At 31.6% G+C, this 20,693-nt stretch overlaps 1 protein-coding gene across 8 annotated transcripts in view; it reads right to left on the reverse strand.

Annotated features, from left to right (window-relative positions):
- Nucleotides 1–20,693, reverse strand: part of LOC130898960 (partitioning defective 3 homolog) — a 66,053-nt gene that overhangs the window by 1,326 nt on the left and 44,034 nt on the right. For 4 of the 8 annotated variants that reach the window (XM_057808594.1, XM_057808592.1, XM_057808591.1 and 1 more), the window contains 17 exons: nt 18,775–18,978; nt 17,496–17,824; nt 17,108–17,437; nt 14,832–14,992; nt 14,517–14,749; nt 12,942–13,133; nt 12,665–12,820; nt 12,077–12,471; nt 11,776–12,022; nt 8,754–8,896; nt 8,394–8,689; nt 6,048–6,116; nt 5,878–5,963; nt 5,509–5,819; nt 5,027–5,456; nt 3,452–3,735; nt 1,639–1,725 (listed from right to left, as the gene is read on the reverse strand). In XM_057808594.1, the coding sequence (XP_057664577.1) occupies nt 1,639–1,725; nt 3,452–3,735; nt 5,027–5,456; nt 5,509–5,819; nt 5,878–5,963; nt 6,048–6,116; nt 8,394–8,689; nt 8,754–8,896; nt 11,776–12,022; nt 12,077–12,471; nt 12,665–12,820; nt 12,942–13,133; nt 14,517–14,749; nt 14,832–14,992; nt 17,108–17,437; nt 17,496–17,824; nt 18,775–18,978 (3,953 nt within the window). The remainder of the gene's footprint in view (nt 1–1,638; nt 1,726–3,451; nt 3,736–5,026; nt 5,457–5,508; nt 5,820–5,877; nt 5,964–6,047; nt 6,117–8,393; nt 8,690–8,753; nt 8,897–11,775; nt 12,023–12,076; nt 12,472–12,664; nt 12,821–12,941; nt 13,134–14,516; nt 14,750–14,831; nt 14,993–17,107; nt 17,438–17,495; nt 17,825–18,774; nt 18,979–20,693) is intronic. The other 4 variants (XM_057808595.1, XM_057808593.1, XM_057808596.1 and 1 more) reach the window with 3 other exon arrangements.

The raw sequence follows: 20,693 nt of genomic DNA on the forward strand, positions 1-20,693 counted from the left end.
GTAATTAAGTAAGAAACATAAAGAGAATGAAGTTTAATCTGAATATATCTCTCCTAAACGATTTATTTTAATACAATCCAAAAATTTATATTCACTATATAGTGGTTTTTTTTTGTAATACATATGGCAACATCGCGTTGTGAACTTGAAATTGATGCAGCGTTCTAAAACCTCATTCCTACTCGTGTCATAACAGTTTCGCCATCTTGGTATTACGAATTGATAATTTGTTTGTTATAAATTGTATTTTTATGAGATTTTCTTATTATAAGTCTTATTTTGATAATAAAAAATGATATTTTTCATGTGTTTTACGATATAATATAAGTAGGAATAGCGTAAATAAAAATCATCAAAACTAATACAGGTTAGTATACAAATATGATGAAGTGTTTTTTAACTTAATTAGTATAATCAGTATGTGCAATGCGTTAATATTTTGTGATTAAAGATATTTGCGAACAAATATCATGTTTAAAGCATTTTTTAAAGAATATTTCAATCGAAGTTTATCCTCTTTAAATTGATAAGTTGCTACATAATTTTTTTAGGTATGTTGTTAATTTTCAATCAAATATCTCATTTATCATATATCAATCATTGAATTAACTATATCTTCTTACAGTGTGTCTCAAAAATTAAATTTTATTCATAGATTCGATTTAGTAGATTGTTAACATGTAATTGATTCATACAAATTGGAAAATTTTTTTTTGAAAAATTTCAAATCAATTTCTTGAAATATATTTTTCTATAGTTTTTCAAAAAGTGTACTTACAAATAGCATTTTATTTCAAAAAATTGCCACATGGATTGACAGAATCTAGTAAATAACACAAAATTTTTGTTGAAATCCAACAGTGATAGTTGTTTTAAAAGTAACTCTGAGAAAACAGGAAATGTTTAAAAAATTGAATCCAGAGTATGAGCTCGGATGAAGCATGCTACAAGGAGCATTTTATTTAAAAAAATCTCCACGTGGATCAATAGAATTTCGTAAAAAACATAAAGTTTTTGGTGGAATTGAACAATAATAGTTGATACAGTATTAATACTGAGAAAACAGGAATTTTCAAATGAAATAAGTTGCAAGGGGCATTAAATTTCGAAATCTACACTTTGATTTAACAGAATCTAGTCAAAAACATTCGATTTTTGGTGGAATTGAACAGTGATTTGAAAAATTTAAAAGTAACACTAAGAAAACAGGAAATATTTAAAAAAACGAATCCTGTTTTGAGCATGAATTCAAATAGGAAAAAATATTTAGAATGCTGGTAGTTTTTTCCATAAAAATATATATTTTTTAAATTTCAACTATACAGTGTTTAAAAAAAATATGAGATGGGTGATTTCGTTTTTTCTTTGACTGAATATAACATTTGAATAAAATTACATTTTATTGAATTGCAAATTTGCTAATCATATTTTTGGCATAAAAATATACTTTTAGGTGTTAAAAATTCAGTTACCTTTGTCGTTTTAAAATTTCTGGGGCTTAAATATCTATATTTTTCAAAAAAAAAATCGCTTAGTGGTTATTTTACGTAAAGTATTTATGCTGTGGGGTAAGAAGCTTTAGCGTGAGTTAAAACAAGAAGGGAAATAAATAAAACAGTAACATTTTGGGGTGCATACCTTTCCTCCTCCACCTTTAATCTTTGCTGTTGCACCTGAAGACGCATCTGTACTATCTGACTATCAGATAGGGGGTCTTTATTGCGGCTAACAGGACAAAACAAGTGTGTTACATTTATGGGGGACGTACACAATGTTTTATTGCCAATAACGTGATATTTCCACGTCGTTCGGCAAATCATTTGGGTTAGTTACAATACAAAATGTGCACGCGAAAAGTATTAGGGAAAAAACGAGTTTCCAGGAAATTCTATATGAAAAAATATAAATTTTAATGCAAAAAATAGTATTACTGAGATTTTTCCAAATATTGTCGTTCTTTAAATTAGATTTTAGGTATACCTAGTGACCCATCATGAGCTAGGGGTTCCAAATGACGAAAATTTTTGTTAGTTTGTTGTTAACACCCTCTAGATCAGAAATTTTTATCATTGAGCGATTTGAAACATTACAAACCTCGGGGTTACCGTTTTTTAACATATTTGAATGGGTAAAAATGAAGATCTAGCAATGAAAAGTTAGCTAAGACCCCTGTAGAGTCTCTTCTCCGAATCTCCCCCGGAATTAACTTGAGCTGCTTTAGAAATTTCAGTTATAACGATGGAAATTTGCATAAATCCCAGTCGAATCTTTCCCTAGACCTCTGGGAGTTCACCTGGACAACCCCTGTAGAGTTTTCACTTTTGAATTTTTTGGTGGTTCACCTGGATCACTTTTGGAATCAATGATCTTATGGATGAAAGTTGCTTAAAACTGTCGAATTTCTGCCCCTAGATCCTTGGGAATTCAACTGGACCACTTCAGACCACTGACATAACGATAAAATTTTTTTTAGAGTCCCATAGAATCTTTGTTCTAAGTCTATGGGGGTTCACTTGGATAATTTTTGGAATCAATGATCTGATGTTTGAAATTTTTTGAAAACTTCCATAGATCCTTGGGAAATCACCCGCACCACTTATGAAAAAACTGACATAACGATAAAATTCTGTCGAGTCTTTGCTCTGGATCTCTTGAGGTTCACCAAGACCTTTAAGAAATAACTATTCGATACTATTATAATCCATCATAATTTTCAGTTGACTAACTGATCCAGTACCAATTCGACATTTGGTTACTTAAATACCTGCAGGAGATTTCGTCATAGTTTTGAAAATGGAAGAATTTTCACAAAATAGCGCTCGATTCCATTACAATCTTCGGAAGGTCAAAATTTCGACTTCTATTCCATTTAACCCACGTTTTTGACATCTTGGATACCGTAAAGTTTTTATTTCGTCCCCAACATGAATCAAGCTTCTTGACATCAAAATCTATATTTTCAAGAATATAATGCTATAAAAGTGAAGCAAAACAATCAAATAATTACGAAATTATAGTATATGAATGAAGAAAATAGCTCCAAAGGTCAAACGAACCCATAGGGTTGTTCGATGGTTGCCATACCGGTATGATCCATCGTGTCTTCAACCTCTATCAAATGATTCAATATTGATAAATCGAGTCCAAACGTAGAAATCTACTAGATGTTGGTATACAGATATTGTAAAAGGCTTTTGACTTGGTCCTCTTCCATAAACTCGAAGATTTACCAACGGATTCGTTTTAAAAATAATCTGAGGGTTTGTTAAAGAGTAAATTATTGAGTATTTATACTTTAATCTTCTTTTATCTCGATTTAAATAGAAAATTGAAGACATTAGGTAAAATGAGTACCCTCGGTTTTTCCCCTGTACTTTTCGTATATAGATATACACATTCACCCTAATTAAAATCATTCGAAACATTTGACGTATTGGAACGTTTTTCTCACCTGATATGATTCTGTAGTTCGTTATAATTAACGTAATGCGTAAAAGGAACCGAATCCGTAATTCCAGATCTACTTCCCGGTCGTCCGTATTCGACGTACGAATTTATCGGTTGTTCTAATCTCTGTTGATGTCTCTGATCGTAAACGTCTCTATCTTCAGTTTGGTAATAAGTGTGTCTGTGTGTCGTTCTCTGTTTGTGTAAATCCCTTTCGTGACGGTGACGGTGTTCCGATGAATTTTGTCTGTATTTTATCGAAGGGGCTACGGTATTTTCGGGTATCACCTATCGATCATAATAAAAAGTGAGGTTAAAACAATTTGGAAATACCGTACACTTCAAAAATTTCGATTAAAATTATTCGCGTTTATTTGGCGTTTTCTAAATTGCGGGATCCATTTATCGAATCATATATGAAAGATTTTTACCGATAATCGGATTACTTTATTTGATATTTTTGACTGAAACGAATAGCATTTCCTTTTTATTATGGAAACGTCGTATTTCATAGAAAATTCCCTTTTTTTTTAGTTATGGGCAAATTAAGATAAACTAAATTTAAGTAAACCTAACTAAATCGTGGTTAAAGTCAATTTAACCTATTCGAAATTTAAGTAAACCTTATCTAAGTCAAGTAGACCTAATCTAACCTAACATACGTCAAGTAAACCCAACCCAACCCGAAGTAAACCTAACACAATAGAAGCTGAAGTCAAATAAACCCAACGTAATCGAAATTTAAGTAAACCTGCCTTAAGGCAAGTAAATAAGACCTAATTCAATCAAAGCTAAAGTAAACCTGACTTGAGATAAATAAACAAGAACTAACTCAATCGAAGCTAAAATAAAACTGACCCAAGCCAACTGAACCCAACCTTATCGAAGTTAAAGTAAACCTAATTCAATAGAAGCTAAAGTAAACCTGACCTAAGCTAAATAAACAAGACTTAACTCAATCGAAGTTAAAGCAAACCTGACTTGAGCCAAGTAAACCCAATGCATTCAGGAAGTAAACCTAATCTAAGCCAAGTAAACCCAACGTAACCGAAATTTAAGTAAACGTAATTTAATAGAAGCTAAACTAAACCTAACTTAATAGAAGCTTAAGTAAACCTAACTTAATAGGAGCTAAAGTAAACCTGACTTAAGCCAAGTAATCAAGACCTAACTCAATTGAAGCTAAAATAAACCTGACTAAGCTATACAAACAAGAACTAACTCAATCAAAGCTGAAGTAAACCTGATTTGAATCAACTAAATTCAATTCAATCGAAGTTAAAGCAAACTTGACCAAAGTTAAAGAAACCAAACGTAATCAAAATTTATGTAAACCTAATCTGAGCCATGTAAACTTAACCTAATCGAAATTTAAGTAAACCTGACCTAAGCTAAATAAACAAGAACTAATTAAATCGAAGCTAAAGTAAAACTGACTCAAGCCTAGTAAACCCAACCTAATCGAAGTTGCAGTCGACCTAATCAAAGCCAAGTAGACTTAACTAAATCGGGGCTAAAGTAAACCTGACTTAAGCCAAGTAAACCTAACCTAATTTTTTTTTATCGCAAACCGACTAACCTGTACTTGTTCAGCGTGCCTATGTAAATAACCGTGTCGCTGATACAATTGCTCCCTTAAATTTTGCCCTTGTCCTAAGGGTTGTTGTACATGATTGGCAGTAGGCGACGAACGATTCTGTGGTGGTTGTTGAACGTTATGGTGCGTGGAATGATGCGAACTTTGCGAATTGTTATGGGAATTTTGATACATGGTATTTTGAGAACCCTGCGAAAGATGGTACGATCCTTGAGATTGATGGGATGTGGGGGGATTGGGAGTATTCGACGGTTTTTGCGTCATTTCTTGCGATCTTTCGCTTTGACTACTCTGACTTTTGTTATCGGGTTCCTGTTGGGGTGTAACCGCCACCGCCGTATCGAAATCGGCGGTGTGGTAATGTTGGACCGGTTCCGCCGGTTGGAAATCGAGTTTTCGGTGCTTGCCAAATCTGTAAGTCGAAAAATAAAATGCGATTCGTTATGAATTTTCGTTAATTATACCTAAACATCGATCCTATTCCTTTAAATATTCCCTGTTTCTTCTTGGCTGATTTATTTTTGGTGTCGATGGTCGCGTTCAAGGACGATTGTCTGGGGGCTCCTCTGCTATTTGTGAAACCGTCTATTTCGCGTTCGTTTTCCATAGGGCCGTCCAATAACCAATGTTTTTTGGCACCTATTTCGCTACGATGATTAGGATCGACTACGGCTGCTCTGAAACTTTCTTCGCATCCCCTACCTCGGATAACTTTTAGAGCCCCGTTTGGGCCTCTGTAACTGTAAGCGGGATCGCCTTCTTCTTGCATTTGTATCTAAATAAATAAACGAATAAATAAATAAATAATTTGATAAATTTATATTATTTATTACCTCTTGTACCATGGTTTGTAACGATTCCAAACTAGACGATTTTTTCATACCGAGACTCGGTCCTAATTGACCCAATTTATCGGCATCTGTTACGAAAAAAAAAAATCTAATTATCTATCGAATTAATTCGAATTAATTGGTATTTGTGATGATAAATGATAATTGCTTACATTCGGGATGTTCTGAAGACCTGTTTACACTAATGACAGACTCCACCGAACCTACTCGAACTAAACCGGCTGCGGGATTAGATGAGAAAACACACATAATTAGCACAAATATAGCATTCGGTTAATAAAACATAAAAAGGCGTACAAGAAAAGTAATGATTTGACAACAACTATTTAGAACACTATCCAGATCATCAAAATGTAAGAATTAAACCATCACGTTAAGAGGATTTCTAATGAACAAGAAACCAGATTCAAGTCGTAGCGACTTTTTGCTTGTCCCAAAATTGAAATATATCGTTACAAACTCATATCCGCCCAGTTTGGATATAATAGAATTCTATGATTCGGCGAATGCGCCGCTTTTGATGAAATACCCGGAATTCGTTTGATTTTGTTTTTATATAACTTTTTATAGCAAGCAGTTAATTTTTGAACATTTTTTTTTTCAACCAACACTGCGCATTCTTTAACAAAATATGCGCACTCTTCAAGAAATTCTGTGCATTCTTCAATTAATTCTGCGCATTTTCATCAAAATTCTCAGCATTTTTCAACAAAATTCTGAGCATTTTCAACAAATTTTGCGCATTTTCAAAAAAATCTGCGCATTCTTCCATAAATTTCGCGCACTCTACAACAAATTCTACGCATTTTTCAAGAAATTCTGTGCATTTTTCAACAAATTCTGCTCTTCAAGAAATTCTGTGCATTCTTCAATTAATTCTGCGCATTTTCATCAAAATTCTGCGCATTTTTAACAAATTCTGTGCATTTTCCAACCAATACTGCGCATTTTCAAGAAATTCTGTGCATTTACATTGATTCTTTTGACAAATTTATATTTATTTATTTTTTTTCTTCATTTTCTTGGTTATCTTTAGAATTATTTTTTGGATATATAAGGTGTTTACGTAGCGCAGTCTACCTTATAATAAATAGTCGTAGTAAAAACTCCGAATTAGCGAAGTAATCGAAGAATTTATATAAATTAGTTAAGTGATAGTGACTAGTGAAATTATTATAAGTTAGTGTAGTGTATAGTGTTTATGAATTGGCCCCACGAATTGAAATCGTATAAATAAATAAGAAAAACGTTACAATAACTTTAAACTATAGTAGTTGAGACCTCTGGGAACCATTTAAAATATTACAACAGTTAAATTAGAACCAATATTAATGGAACATATTTAAAGGTGTGTTAATATACCACTTTTATTGGATTGGAATAACGTTGTTAATCGAACAATTTCATTACTTTTCTTATACACCTCGTAGATAAGGTAACGAAGCAACAAATACAAACATTAATTTATATATATATATATATATATATATATATATATATATATATATATATATATATATATATATATATATATATATATATATATATATATATATATATATATATAAAATATGGTTTTAATGAGGATTGGCGCCGATGTAAACTCATTGTATATTTAGTGATTTAAATGAGTGTTTATTCACTAATAAATTGAAATATTGAATTCAGTTTTGTTTACCGAAAATTAACAATTGACAGATGAAATTGATTGATTGAAATCGATAATAGTTTGATAATTGACCATTTATTAGACTGTGAAATTTGAAATTGACAGTAGTTTGACAATAATTGACAGTTTATTGGACAATTGAAAATTTATCAGAAATTTATTGATTGTCGTTTGACAACTGTCAGTTCATTAGACATTTGAAATTGACAATAGTTCGACAATTCAGACAGTTGAAATGTTGACAGACGTTTTATAATTGACAGTAATTTGATATTAACGGTCGTTTGATAATAAGACAGTTCATTAGACGGTTGAAATTGACAGTTTATTAGACATTTGAAATTGATAATAGTTTGATAATTGATAGTTCATTAGACAGTTAACATTGACAGTAGTTTAACAATTGACAATTTATTGGACAATTGGAATTGACAGTTTATTAGAAATTTAATATTAACGGTCGTTTGATAATACACAGTTCATTAGACAGTCGAAATTAACAATAATTTGACAATTAACAATTTATTAGAAATTTGAAATCGATAAGTTTGATAATAGACAGTTTCTATTCGAAATTGACAGTTTAGTAGAAATTTGAAATCGATAATAGTTTGATAATTGACAGATGACATCGACAATTGACAGTTTGATAGAAATTTGAAGATTACAGGATGATAATTGAAAGTTTATTAGAAGTTCGAAACTGACATTTAATTGGACAGTTTACAAACGCATCGTGCTAGATTTTATAGATAGGAAACCTAATTTCATTTAAAATTCACTAGATACGGGGGTATTAATTGAAATACAATATAGAATATTAACTTACGTTTCTCCTTTTTTCTTTCCTCCCTCAATTTCTTCGATTTTTGATAGGTATCGGTATTTTTAGCGTCCAAAGTGGCGTGTCTCTTTTCGGACATACTCTGCCTACCGAAAGCGTCTCTAGAAAATCCTTGGGGATTTTCTAAAGATAATTGACTGGCGTACGTGGCGTCCGTACACTGTACGGTGGTTTGCGAAGACGTATCCGTACTTCTATCACCGTTACTTCCCGATAAATTCGTTTTAGTGTCTTCGTCGACGCGATTTTCCGGAATTTTGTTCGTCACGTGAACGTTTATCCTGAAATTACGAATAGACATTTAGAGAAATACGATTTTTCTTGCGATTTTAACGATTTAATTACTTTTGCGGATGCGGCAATACCCTGGAACCGTATTCGTCTTCGATGAGAATCGGTTCCGCAGTTGCCACGTTCACCGTAGCGCTGGACATGTTGCCGAATGAGTTATTTCCAAGCATGCTACTAGACCAAGTATCGTGAGTAGCCTGAAATTTATACGAAACTTGAAATATTACGACTACGTAATCTCCTTTTAGCTCTATAGCGCCTTTACGCACGAATTAAATATAATATTTTTTCTATTAACGACAATTTTATCGAAATACGAAAGTTTAATGGTAATTTTCCTTTATAAAATATACGATTATTAATATTTTAATCCAAATTTGAACAAACGGACGAAATTGTATAATTATGAAATTTTTTTTCGACATGTATAAATGTCGCATAAAAATAATTATTACTGAATGAATAGAAAAATAAAAAATTGTATCTTTGCGGCTTGAACCTGGGACCATCGCCTTATTATAGCCACTATACACTATGGAGACCTTAATAATACATTTTTTACGCGCTACTGTTTAAATAATATTTTTTTACGCACTCAAAAGTGTGACTAAAGTATTATTTCGATCAAGATTGTAGAAAAATTAATATTTTTTAAAAAATGTTTCAGTATATTTAAGACAAAAATGAAGCCTATACGTTTGAATACCAAAATAACAAGATTTTTGTTTACCAATAAAAGATTTAAAAATAATAAATTAACCGATTTATCTCTATATATTTCATAATCTTGTTATAAATTTAAAGGTGTTGTCACGTTTAGCTTTATTTCGCGAATAACAAGATTTTTTTCCAAATTAAAATTGATATTCAAATTAACGTTTTTTTTTGGTGAATCGTCTCGATTTTTTCATCTTTTCTGATTGAAAATTAGGGCACAAGATAAAAAAAATTACGTTTTGATTTATTCCGAATTTTTAATAAATAATTTTCAATCAGAAAAGAAGAAAAATTCGAGACGATTTACCACAAAAAAAACGTTAATTTGAAAAAAATCTAGTTACATATGAAATATTTTTAAACTTGGCAACATAACATATGTTTACGTCTATAGTGCCGGTTATAATAACTAAAAATATGCTATGTTGCCAAATATTTCATATATAATTAGATTTTTTTCAAATTAACGTTTTTTTGGTAAATCGTGTCGATTTTAGTTTAGGTTAGGTCAGGATATAAAAATTTGTTTCTTGTTAATTGAAATAATAATGAGATTAATGTTGTCACGTTTATCTAAATTTCATTGATAATTAGATTTTTTTTAAATCAATATTCATATTAAAATTAAACATTTTTTCGTCAAATTATTTAGGTTTCTGGTTTCTTATGATTGAAAATTAGTTTTTCAAAATTCAAAATAAGTCGAAACGTTGATTTTGACTAATTTTCAATCGGAAACCCTGAAATCAAAACAATTTAGCAACAAAAACGTTAATTTTAGTATCTAATTATTAATGAAATAAAGGTAAACGTGACAACATCGTTAAATTTATAACAAGATTAAGAAATTCATGATAAATAATTTCATTACATTACGAATCTCCAAATATTTGTATTTATTCATTATTTTTGTTTTTTGTGATAAATTTTTGAAAAACACTTATAATATGTAATCAAAATAATAAAATATAATAAAAATAGAAGTTCCACTAAAATTACTTTATTATAAATTTAAAAGTGGCAACACAGCATATGTTTAGATGTTATAACTGCCATCATGGATTTAAACATATGCCGTGTTGCCACGTTTAAATTTATAATAAAGTAATTTTAGTCGAACTTTTATTTTTATTTTATTTTATTATTTTGATTATATATTATCAGTGTTTTTCAAAAATTAATCACAAAAAACAAAAAAAACAGTATATACAAATATTTTGAGATTTTGGGTCAGGTCAGGATATAATAATTTGTTTCTTGATAATTAATAATCAGATTCTTCTTGAATCAATATTTATATTGAAATTGAACGTTTTTTTTGCAAAATAATTTTGGTTTCAGGTTTCTTCTGATTGAAAATTAGTTTTTCAGAATCCAAAATAAGTCGAAAAGTAAATTTTCAGTTAGAAAAAACCAAAAATCAAAACATTTTAGTAACAACAACGTTTAATTTGATTATAAATATTGATGTAAAAAAAATTTAATTGTTTTTTAAATTTAGATAAACGTGACAACATCGTTAAATTTATAACAAGATTAAGAAATGAATAGAAATTTATGATAAATAATTTCATTCCATAACGAATCTCAAGATATTTGTTTTTGTTTTTTGTGAATTCATTTTTCAAAAACAAATAATATTTTTTAATTAAAATAATAGATATCAAAAAAAAAGTTCGACTAAATTTTTTTATTATAAATTTAAACGTGGCAACATAGCATATGTTTAAATATTATCATATATCATGAATTTAAACATATGCCGTGTTGCCACGTTTAAATTTATAATAAAGTAATTTTAGACGAACTTTTTATTTGATCTATCATTTTAATTATATATTATCAGCGTTATTCAAAAATTAATTCACAAAAAACGAAAAAAAATCAGTATATATAATTATTTTAAGATTCATAATGTAATGAAATTATTCATCATAAATATCTATTCATTTTATAATCTTGTCATAAATTTAACGATGTTGTCACGTTTATATAAATTTCACAAATAATTAGATTTTCCTTAATTCAATATTTATATCAAAATTAAACGTTTTTTTTCGTCAATTTATTTTGGTTTCAGGTTTTTTCTGATTGATAATTAGTTTTAGAAAATCAAAAATTAGTCGAAACGTAAATTTTCAATTAGAAAAAACCAAAAATCAAAACAATTTAGTAACAAAAAAGTTCAATTTCAATATAAATATTGATATAAAAAAAAATCTAATTATTTCTGAAATTTACATAAACGTGACAACATCGTTGAATTTATAACAAAAATATAAAATTTTATAAAAAAAAAGAAATAAAAAAGAATGCAATACAAATAAAATGTAAAAAAATTTATTTTTTAATAAATTACCTTGTAATAACTTTCGTTTCTCAATTGTTGTTGTTGGAATTTTCCATTTCCCGTCAATCTTTCCAACACCGGATTCCAAGTATGCATGGGACTTAACGGACTAACGTGTCCGTTGGTATTGATTTGTGATTTACCCTCAGAAATATTCCCCATTCCACCATGCGGATTAAAAATAACCGTATCAGCAGAATCACCGGAATTATTCACCGAATTATCGCTTTTCTCCTGCGAATCCCCACCGGAAGTACTAAAAATTTTTCCGTCACAAACAAAATCACCAAATAATAATAATAATTTTTACTTCAAAATATTATCCACGGAATTTTTCCTCGAGCCGGTAATCGGCGATTCCACTTTCCTCGCTATCGTCAACGTGATATGTCCGGGTACGGGTCCTTCCGTATGCGGTATGGCGTTCTTCAAAGTTTCCATCGCGTCGCTATTCGTCTGTTGCAACAACGAAATCCCGTTAACGTTAAGCAATTGATCATTGGTACGTAATCTGTTATCCCTAGAAGCCGCCCCGCCGAACATAACACCCTTGATGAATATCCCCAGATCTTTGGTACCGCTGGTTTTTCCTTTGACGCTTATCCCCAAACCGGCTTTTTCCGAATCGTGAACTGGTATATTGAACGTTAGAATCTCGCGATGTTTCCAAGGGAAAACCATAGTTTCGTCGATTTGATCCGAAGGCTGAAAGAAATTTCGTTAAATACCCACACGAAACCATAAAACGAACCCATCACCAAAATATAACGTTAACTATAATGACGGTAAAGCGATAACTATATTGGCGCCAATTATTCCCTTCCGCGCAGTGTTGCCACTACTACAAATTTCTACCTAAATTACGAATTGAATGAAATAATAAAAAAAATATATTTACATTATCCTGGAATTGAGAAATTATTTTTGCTACCGATCCTTTTTCGGGAGTAGTCCGGTTTTGTAAAGCTTGTATGTGACTTTGTGGTAACGGCGGTATGCTCGGCGGTATATCTTCGATCGCATCTTCTTCTCGAACTTCTTTTAAATCCACGTCCTGTATAAAAAGAATAAATACGCTAAAGCACAAAGACGCAATAACACACAAGCTTTCAATTTAAATTTCTGCTACAAATAACATCTATGCTTGGCAACACTGTATTAGTTTTAATACTTACAATTATCCTTGGTAGAACGTTGTCTACGACGACGTCTTCTTGTCTGGATACTACTATTTTAACTTTACTCCCTAACGGTAGGCTTTTAATTAGGGCCACTGCTTCGCTTTGAGTTTTTCCGGTCATTTCTTTGTGGTTTACTTCTAGTAGTCTATCACCTATTTTGAGACGACCGTCCTCTATAGCAGGACCCTGATAAATATGAGAAAAAAATTAATTCGTAAAAAGTTTCGGTTAATATCAATTTGCACGAGTTTTAATGGCAACGTTGTCAGTTTGCACGAAAAATAGTAAAAGGTTTCCGTAAATATCAGTTTCGGTTTAAATCAACTTTACTACTCGGAGTCTTGAACAACAATGAAAATATGGTAAAATAATATTATTTTCCCCAAGCACAAAATGGCCGAAACGTCAAAAACGCGTGACTTGGAATAATCTATTGAATAACTGGAGTTTTTTTTTTAGGTTATTGATAAAAAAGATATTTATTCTGATGTAAAAAGAAACATTTAATTCCTAGTTTAATTTGTTGATTTGATATATGGTTCGTTAATAATTCAATTTTTTTCTAAAATCATATCTATTGGTAAAAAAAATAACGAAATAGTATCATTTAATCGAGCTTCTTCTGCGCATGCTTGTTATAAAGTCGATATACATTAAACGACTTCTGAAAATATATTTTTACTCGATTTATAACTGATGATTGAAAATAAATCGATTATCAATCATTTGAATGCCAACATTTTATTCTATTAACATTTTTTTATGCATCGTACAACTGAAAAAATTTGTGTCATGTCGCGATTGTGCAATCTATCAGATGGAATTGCACTGTTGTCGGCTTGTACGAAAAGTATTAAAAAGTTTCGGTAAATACCAATTTATATGAGGTTAAAACGTGATAATTCCTCTTCTTGCCGATTTTTAATTTTAAAAAATATGATAGATTAGACAATTCACATGTGCAATGGCGGTGTTGTCGGTTTGTACAAAAAATATTTCCAAATGCAAAAACATATGGAAATAATAGGTCATATTGATATGACGTCACGACGCGTCAGTCATTTACTAATCACATTGTGGAAATGGAAATAACTAGCAAAAATTCAGTAACTGGTACCTAAATCTGGGTAATGCGAGGTATGATAACGAATTTAAAGTGAATTTTAAGTGAAATATGATTTTTTTTTAAATAAATTCAGCCGATTTTTAAAAAAAATTGAAATATTTAGTGATAATTGAGTCAATGTTATCTAAATTTGGATAATACGAGGTATGATCACGAATTTAAAGTGAATTTTAACTGAAATGAATTTTTTTTTAAATAAATTCAGTTGATTTTTGAAAAAAATGAAAATATTTAGTGATAATTGAGTCAATGTTATCTAAATTTGGATAATACGAGGTATGATCACGAATTTAAAGTGAATTTTAACTGAAATGATTTTTTTTTTAAATAAATTCAGTCGATTTTTGAAAAAAAAAGAAAATATTTAGTGAAAATTCAGTCACTGTTACCTAAATCTGGATAATACGAAGTTTTTTTTTTCTTCCGAAAAAAAAAAAACTTACCACAGCGTTGATATTTTTGATGTAAATAGGACACTTTCCTCCGGCTGGGTTATCTCTCGTCGTAATACTGAACCCCAATCCGTGCGCCCCTTTCGTCAATTCGATCTCGATTTTTTTCCCGATTTTCCTTGTATTAGCAGTCAAAAGCCCTTTGAGATTTTTCGAAATGGCCGGCACTTTCTTCGTAGGAGACACGGTGGCCACTTTAGTGTTCGTACTTTCTGTAAGGTGGCCTTAATTTAAAAAATACTTCGTGTTCGAAACAACAATCTGAATAATAACAAAAAAAAATTCAAAACTAATTCGAAGACATACGTTTTTGTTCGCATTCCACCATCGAAACGTTCTCTTTATCGTCGGGATAAGCGGGGTAAACGGGCGGGGGCGGTTTCCGTAAACCCTCCAATCCAGACGTTTTTATCACTTTCAGTCTTAATTCCGGAGAGGTTAGGGACAGTTTGAAAATTTCTTGCACCCTGAAAGAAAATTAGATATGACAACTATGCACGGTCGCCGTTAACATCATCGTTGAATTATTCTGGTAGATCGGATCAGTTGATTGCGAAACGAAATATCCAACGAGTTCAATGAAGCATTGATTCGTCAATACAAAAATTGCAAAGTTTCCTCTTATTCCAATACCACAATTCCCTTTTTTTTCTTCTGGCTATATCGGCGTTAATTTCCCCCTAACTGTACTGCTAGATTCTTGTACGTAAAGCTCAGGATCCATCTTGTCTTCTTGCTGTGACGATCAATGGAAATGTTCGATTTTTCTATAGATCTCACTCTTCATGATGTGAGATGGTTTTAACCAGTCAAGTCTCTAGAAAAGGCGCAATTTCCCTGAGATATCGGCGTTCGAACAAAAAGCGGGTAGAAGGTTTCGGTTTTTCTCAAAATCAGGTAAATTAAAGTGTAATTATTCAATTGTATGCTATTTGAACATTAAGAAGATTACGTGGAATCTTCTAGGTCAGTCAGATGTCGACGGATTATTGTTTAACTGAACCAAGTTGTTCGGGAAAATGTATGCCTGTATTAAGTATTTTTAAAAAGCAGACGAAAATCCGAAACAGCCGTCTGACCCAGGCGAGGCGTTTGGAATCGTTGAAAAATTCATTGTGTTTCGAGACCGCGAAGGGATCGGGTCTCGAACGCTGTTTCTAGAGATTCGGCACGCACGAAGACTTTTTTCTCGTGCTATCTCTCCATTACCCTCGACATTAAGACCAACGCCCATAGGAAGCTTCTATAGTTTCGTAGTGTGCTATACAACCTCTACTAAGCAGAAACTGTTTTGAAACATACCGTATATGCCTCAATGGATCGTCTGGTTCCGGTTAATTAGATTCTGGTAGTGGAGATAATAGTAGACAAACTAGTTTGTCCTTCTGGTCAAGTATAATTGATTTTTCCGATGATTTCCAGCTTTTATTTAGTTTTATTTTCTTAGGTGACGAGAAAACTAGCTTTGGGGATACGTTGCAGCCTATACTGTTAAAGTGACAGTTTGATTTTGATAATACACATATTTGAGTATTTTTCGTCGATATCTAGCTAGTTTTATAAGAATTTTAGTTCTCTATGAACATTTTTTTATGAGATATGCGATAAACAGCTGAGTGAGATAAATTTTAAAATCAAATATTTCGATTTCTATATACATTAGACCTTTTAATTGAAATATTCATTTTTCTCAGTGTAGCGATTAGAATTTTTTTTCTTTCAATTTTAGGACAAATATGAAACAAATACTTTTTAAAACGAGTTGTCACTTAGTTTTTTACTATTTCTTTTTTCTTATTATCAAGTCACGATACACGTCAATTTGTCAGAGTTAAATCAACACAAATTAATCATTATATGTATCAAAATATTATTTAACAAAAAATACGATATATTAAGCAAAAAAAAAATATTATATACGAGGGTAACTCGAAAAAACAATTATTTTTATCAACTTGTTTCTAATGATGAAAAATGCGGAAAAACAGTTAAAAAAATCGAGGAAAATGTATGGAAATATTATTTTAAAGTTGCTCCATTCACTGGAATGATTCTTACGTGATTTTTTATTCTAAAATTTCAAAAAAACAAATCAAAACTACGGCTAAATAAAAATTGATTTTAGATAAACAAAAAATTGAAATATTCATTTTTCTCAGTGTAGCGATTGGAAATCTTTTTTTTTTCTTCCAATTTCTGTTATTTAGAATCACGATTTTGTGACGTACTTCAACAAATACTTTTCAAAACGAGTTGTCACTTAGTTTTTTGCTATTTCTTTTTTCTTATTATCAAGTCACGATACACGTCAATTTGACAGATTTAAATCAAAACAAATTAATCATTATATGTATCAAAATATTATTTAACAAAAAAATACGATATATTAAGCGAAAAAAAAATATTATTTTTATCATTTAGTTTCCAATGATGAAAAACGTTGAAAAACAGTTAAAAAATCGGGGGAAATGTATTGAAATATTATTTTAAAAGTTCTGCGTCCTTTGGAATGATTCCTACATGATTTTTTATTTTGAAAATTAAAAAAAAAAAACAAATCAAAACTACGGCTACAAACTCACCTTTGAAACGGTACATTAATTAAATTCTCCCCGTTGATTTCGACGACTCTATCATAAATAGCCAATCTCCCGTCCCTGTCTATCCTCCCTCCTGGTTCGATACCCTTCACCAACAACCCCTTCTCCCTTCCCAAACTGTCATAATCGGGTATAACGTGAATCCCCAACGGTCCGGGTTCGTTTCTTATCACGATGATTTCCTCCCCGTCCGTTCCCGCGGTGGTATTAGCTTGCCCCAAAGGTTCTTTCCGTCTCGATTCTCTCGGAAGCGAACCGGATATGTGCTGTCTGGAAACGGCGGCTCTTTCAGCCGCCTCCGCCCACCGATACCTAAATAATATAATCAAATTTCCATATCGAACGATTTTACGACAAATTCCAAACCTACCCAGCTCCGTCCGCTCCCAAAAACTGCATCGATAATCGATTGCTACCATCTCTAGTTATTTTCCTGAACCCGTGGTCTTCTTCTTCTTCTCTGGTATCGTCCATCCAATCAGGACTTGCGTAACCCGAGCTCGGCGGTTCTAATATCAATGGGGCGGCGCTCCAACGTTTCGGATGTTCGGAAGGCACGGGAGGACCTGTTGGAAGTTGATTCAAGCTGGGTTCGCTGCCGCGACGAACCTGCAGAACCGGTACACCGTTCGCTATTTGTTCGCCGGTTACTTCTATGTCGGTGAGGGGGTAGTTTGGACCGTATTTATGCTCACCGTCCTAACAAACAATCGATTAGGGTTTTTATTGTCAAAAACGAACTGTCAGTTGTCTCCGGAAGCTGTCTTTCACGGAAACAAACTTTCAATTCTATTTTTGGGAATCTTGAGTTTTTGACCATCCTATAAACCGAGGAGATTGAGAGAATTTGGACTTTTTGGAAAGGTGGCAATGAAGACATCCAAATAAAATTAATCAAGAGTTTGTATTGGGCGGAAAAAACATTAAAAATGGATTCAGGAAGAGCGGAAGAAGGTTTTATGGCATGTCAATGGAAAAACGACTGTTAGATCAATTTGTGAAACACAGCGAAGTATCGGTGATGGTTTAGGGATGTTTTGGAGGAGAGGCGACTGGTAAAAATTAAAGAAAAAAGCGTTTCGGCCATCAGAATGACAACGATCCGAAGCATTTCTCGAAGCTGCGCAAATAGAATTTGAAAGAGCTTGGAAAGAAGAATGAGCCGATTCAGTTACCCGATTTCAACCCTATTGAGTTGATGTGGAACGATTTGGACGATTATTGGACCAAAAGAACCTTGTAAACATATTAAGAGACTTTTTTTCACAAAAAAACTGTCTTTGGGGAGTGAACGTTCCAGTGTTTTTAAGCCTCGTAAATATACAAGGTGGTTCAAACTTAAGATAAGTTGTTAAAGGAACGGACTATAATAAAACGATTATAGAACGCCGCATAATAGATTTATGTTAGTTAACAGGAAATAATAATTTTATTTCGAAATAAATTCAACAGGTGATGCATAAAATATTTAATACAATCACGTCTTTTGATTTAAATAATAATAAGTATTGAAAACAAAGTCCATTTCATAAATTAGTTTCCGGACTTTGTAACATTAGACACAATTATCCTAACAAACAGTTTTAAATATTGACCATGTTGCCAGATTTAGACAAATAAAATGACTTTGATAATTTTCGAATGCTTACGTGAAAAATATCGGGACTTCCTGTACCAACCGAACTCCCGCTAGCTCCGTCTCCTCCTCCATGGATATGGGCGCCTTCTCCATCTTCGAAACTCGCTAAAATTTGTTCTCTATCGTCCGCCACGTCGTTTAATTTATCATCGGGATCTAAGATTCCACCACCGTGGGACTGCAAATTGTGAACCGAGACCCAGGAATCGGAACCCTTAAAAAAATAATATAGATTATGAAGCAACTTGTTAATATACTCAAGCACGATACGATAAACACGGTAAACATTATACACTTAAATGCAAAAAAAACTGTGCAGGAATATTGGATTAACACACACACACGTGCAGATCTACACGCCTCCGCACTTTTTTTTAATCGCCCTTGTTGATTTACTTGTACAATCAAACCTTTCCGGCATACCGGAACTTGTGTGCTGTACTTTAGAGATTTCCTTTTTATTTTATACTGGAGATATTATTTGTACAGATTTCTATAAACGTTTCGGTCTATATAGGCAAGCGACCCAGCAAAGGAAGTTTCCGACAAACCGGAACGTGTGTGTCGGGCTTTAGTGATTTCCTATATATTCATATAGATACCAAAAAATATACAGGTTTGTATTTATAGACGTTTCGGTCTACATACGCAGGCGATCCAGCGCATGTGGAAGTTTCCGACAAACCGGAACATGTGTGTCGAGCTTTACCTAAAACCGAGTCGTAATAAAATGCAATATGTGTTATTTTTGACGAGCTATTTCATTATACGTAACGTAAAATATTATATATAGATCACTAGGTGATTGAACAATTTAAAAATGATAATTTTATATAAAAACTTATAACAGCTTCATAAATACGACGAGAAATATTTTATGGTCTGGTAAATATGTCCTTGGATGGATGGACGAACGTTTTCAATTTTTTTGTATTCACAAAATTAAACTTTCTCTACTAAGTGAATTCCGAAGAATCTCTAATAATTAACCAACCGTTTAAATTTGGCAACCATGTAAATAAACCGTTTCTCTATATAATAAATTGACATTTAACGATTACTTCCCAGTATTCCGGATCATTTATCCTTGAATATTAATTTTATGTCGTCGAAAATAACACTTTAGGCACGTACGAATGTACCCGAAGCTCGTTTCAGAAAAGCAACCTGTTTAAATTACTGATACCTGCACGAGTGTAAAGTTCACACGATCCGTTAAAATGATACTTGATACCTAACAGAGGTAATAACTAGCAAAATTTGTCGTGAAAGTCACGTATATTTCTTCAAAAAAATTTATTATTCTTTTCAATTGACTATCTTATTTTTATTATTATATTTTGGTGGAATAGTAAACTTATCAATACCAAAAGAGAATGGACGCTGGAAAACATAAATTTAAATAAATAAATATAGCTGAATTGGTAATGAAATAACTCTGTATCTCATAAATAGTTAAATTTATAATAAAATAAAAGTATTACATTGCTATTGACGTATAAACTTACAATATGTATATTACGTCATCTTATTTGGCATAATAAAAACCTATTACTATTCCACCAAAACAAAATCAATATCGTCTACATTTTTGAAATATTATTGAAGTACTTGTCTCTTGATGGTACGATTTGAATTAAATTATGTTTATAAATCTAATTGCTTTTTAATAACCAGCAATTACTGATTATTTAATTATTTCGTGGAAAAGAAATTTATTTAGAATTATATATACGATAAATTATAGTAATATAAATGGTGACTCATAACTTATAACTTCGTGTGTGTACGAAAGGGCAAAACAGTTTTAAAAAAAATCGTGTAGATTCTTCACCAAAATTCGATAATTTTTAAATTTAAGATTTGCCACGTTGTCAAATTTAATTATAATTGATTTATGTGGTAAAAGTTCAGTACCTCTCTTGTCTT

The sequence above is a fragment of the Diorhabda carinulata genome, chromosome 10, assembly GCF_026250575.1.
Source record: "Diorhabda carinulata isolate Delta chromosome 10, icDioCari1.1, whole genome shotgun sequence".
NCBI lineage: Eukaryota > Metazoa > Arthropoda > Insecta > Coleoptera > Chrysomelidae > Diorhabda > Diorhabda carinulata.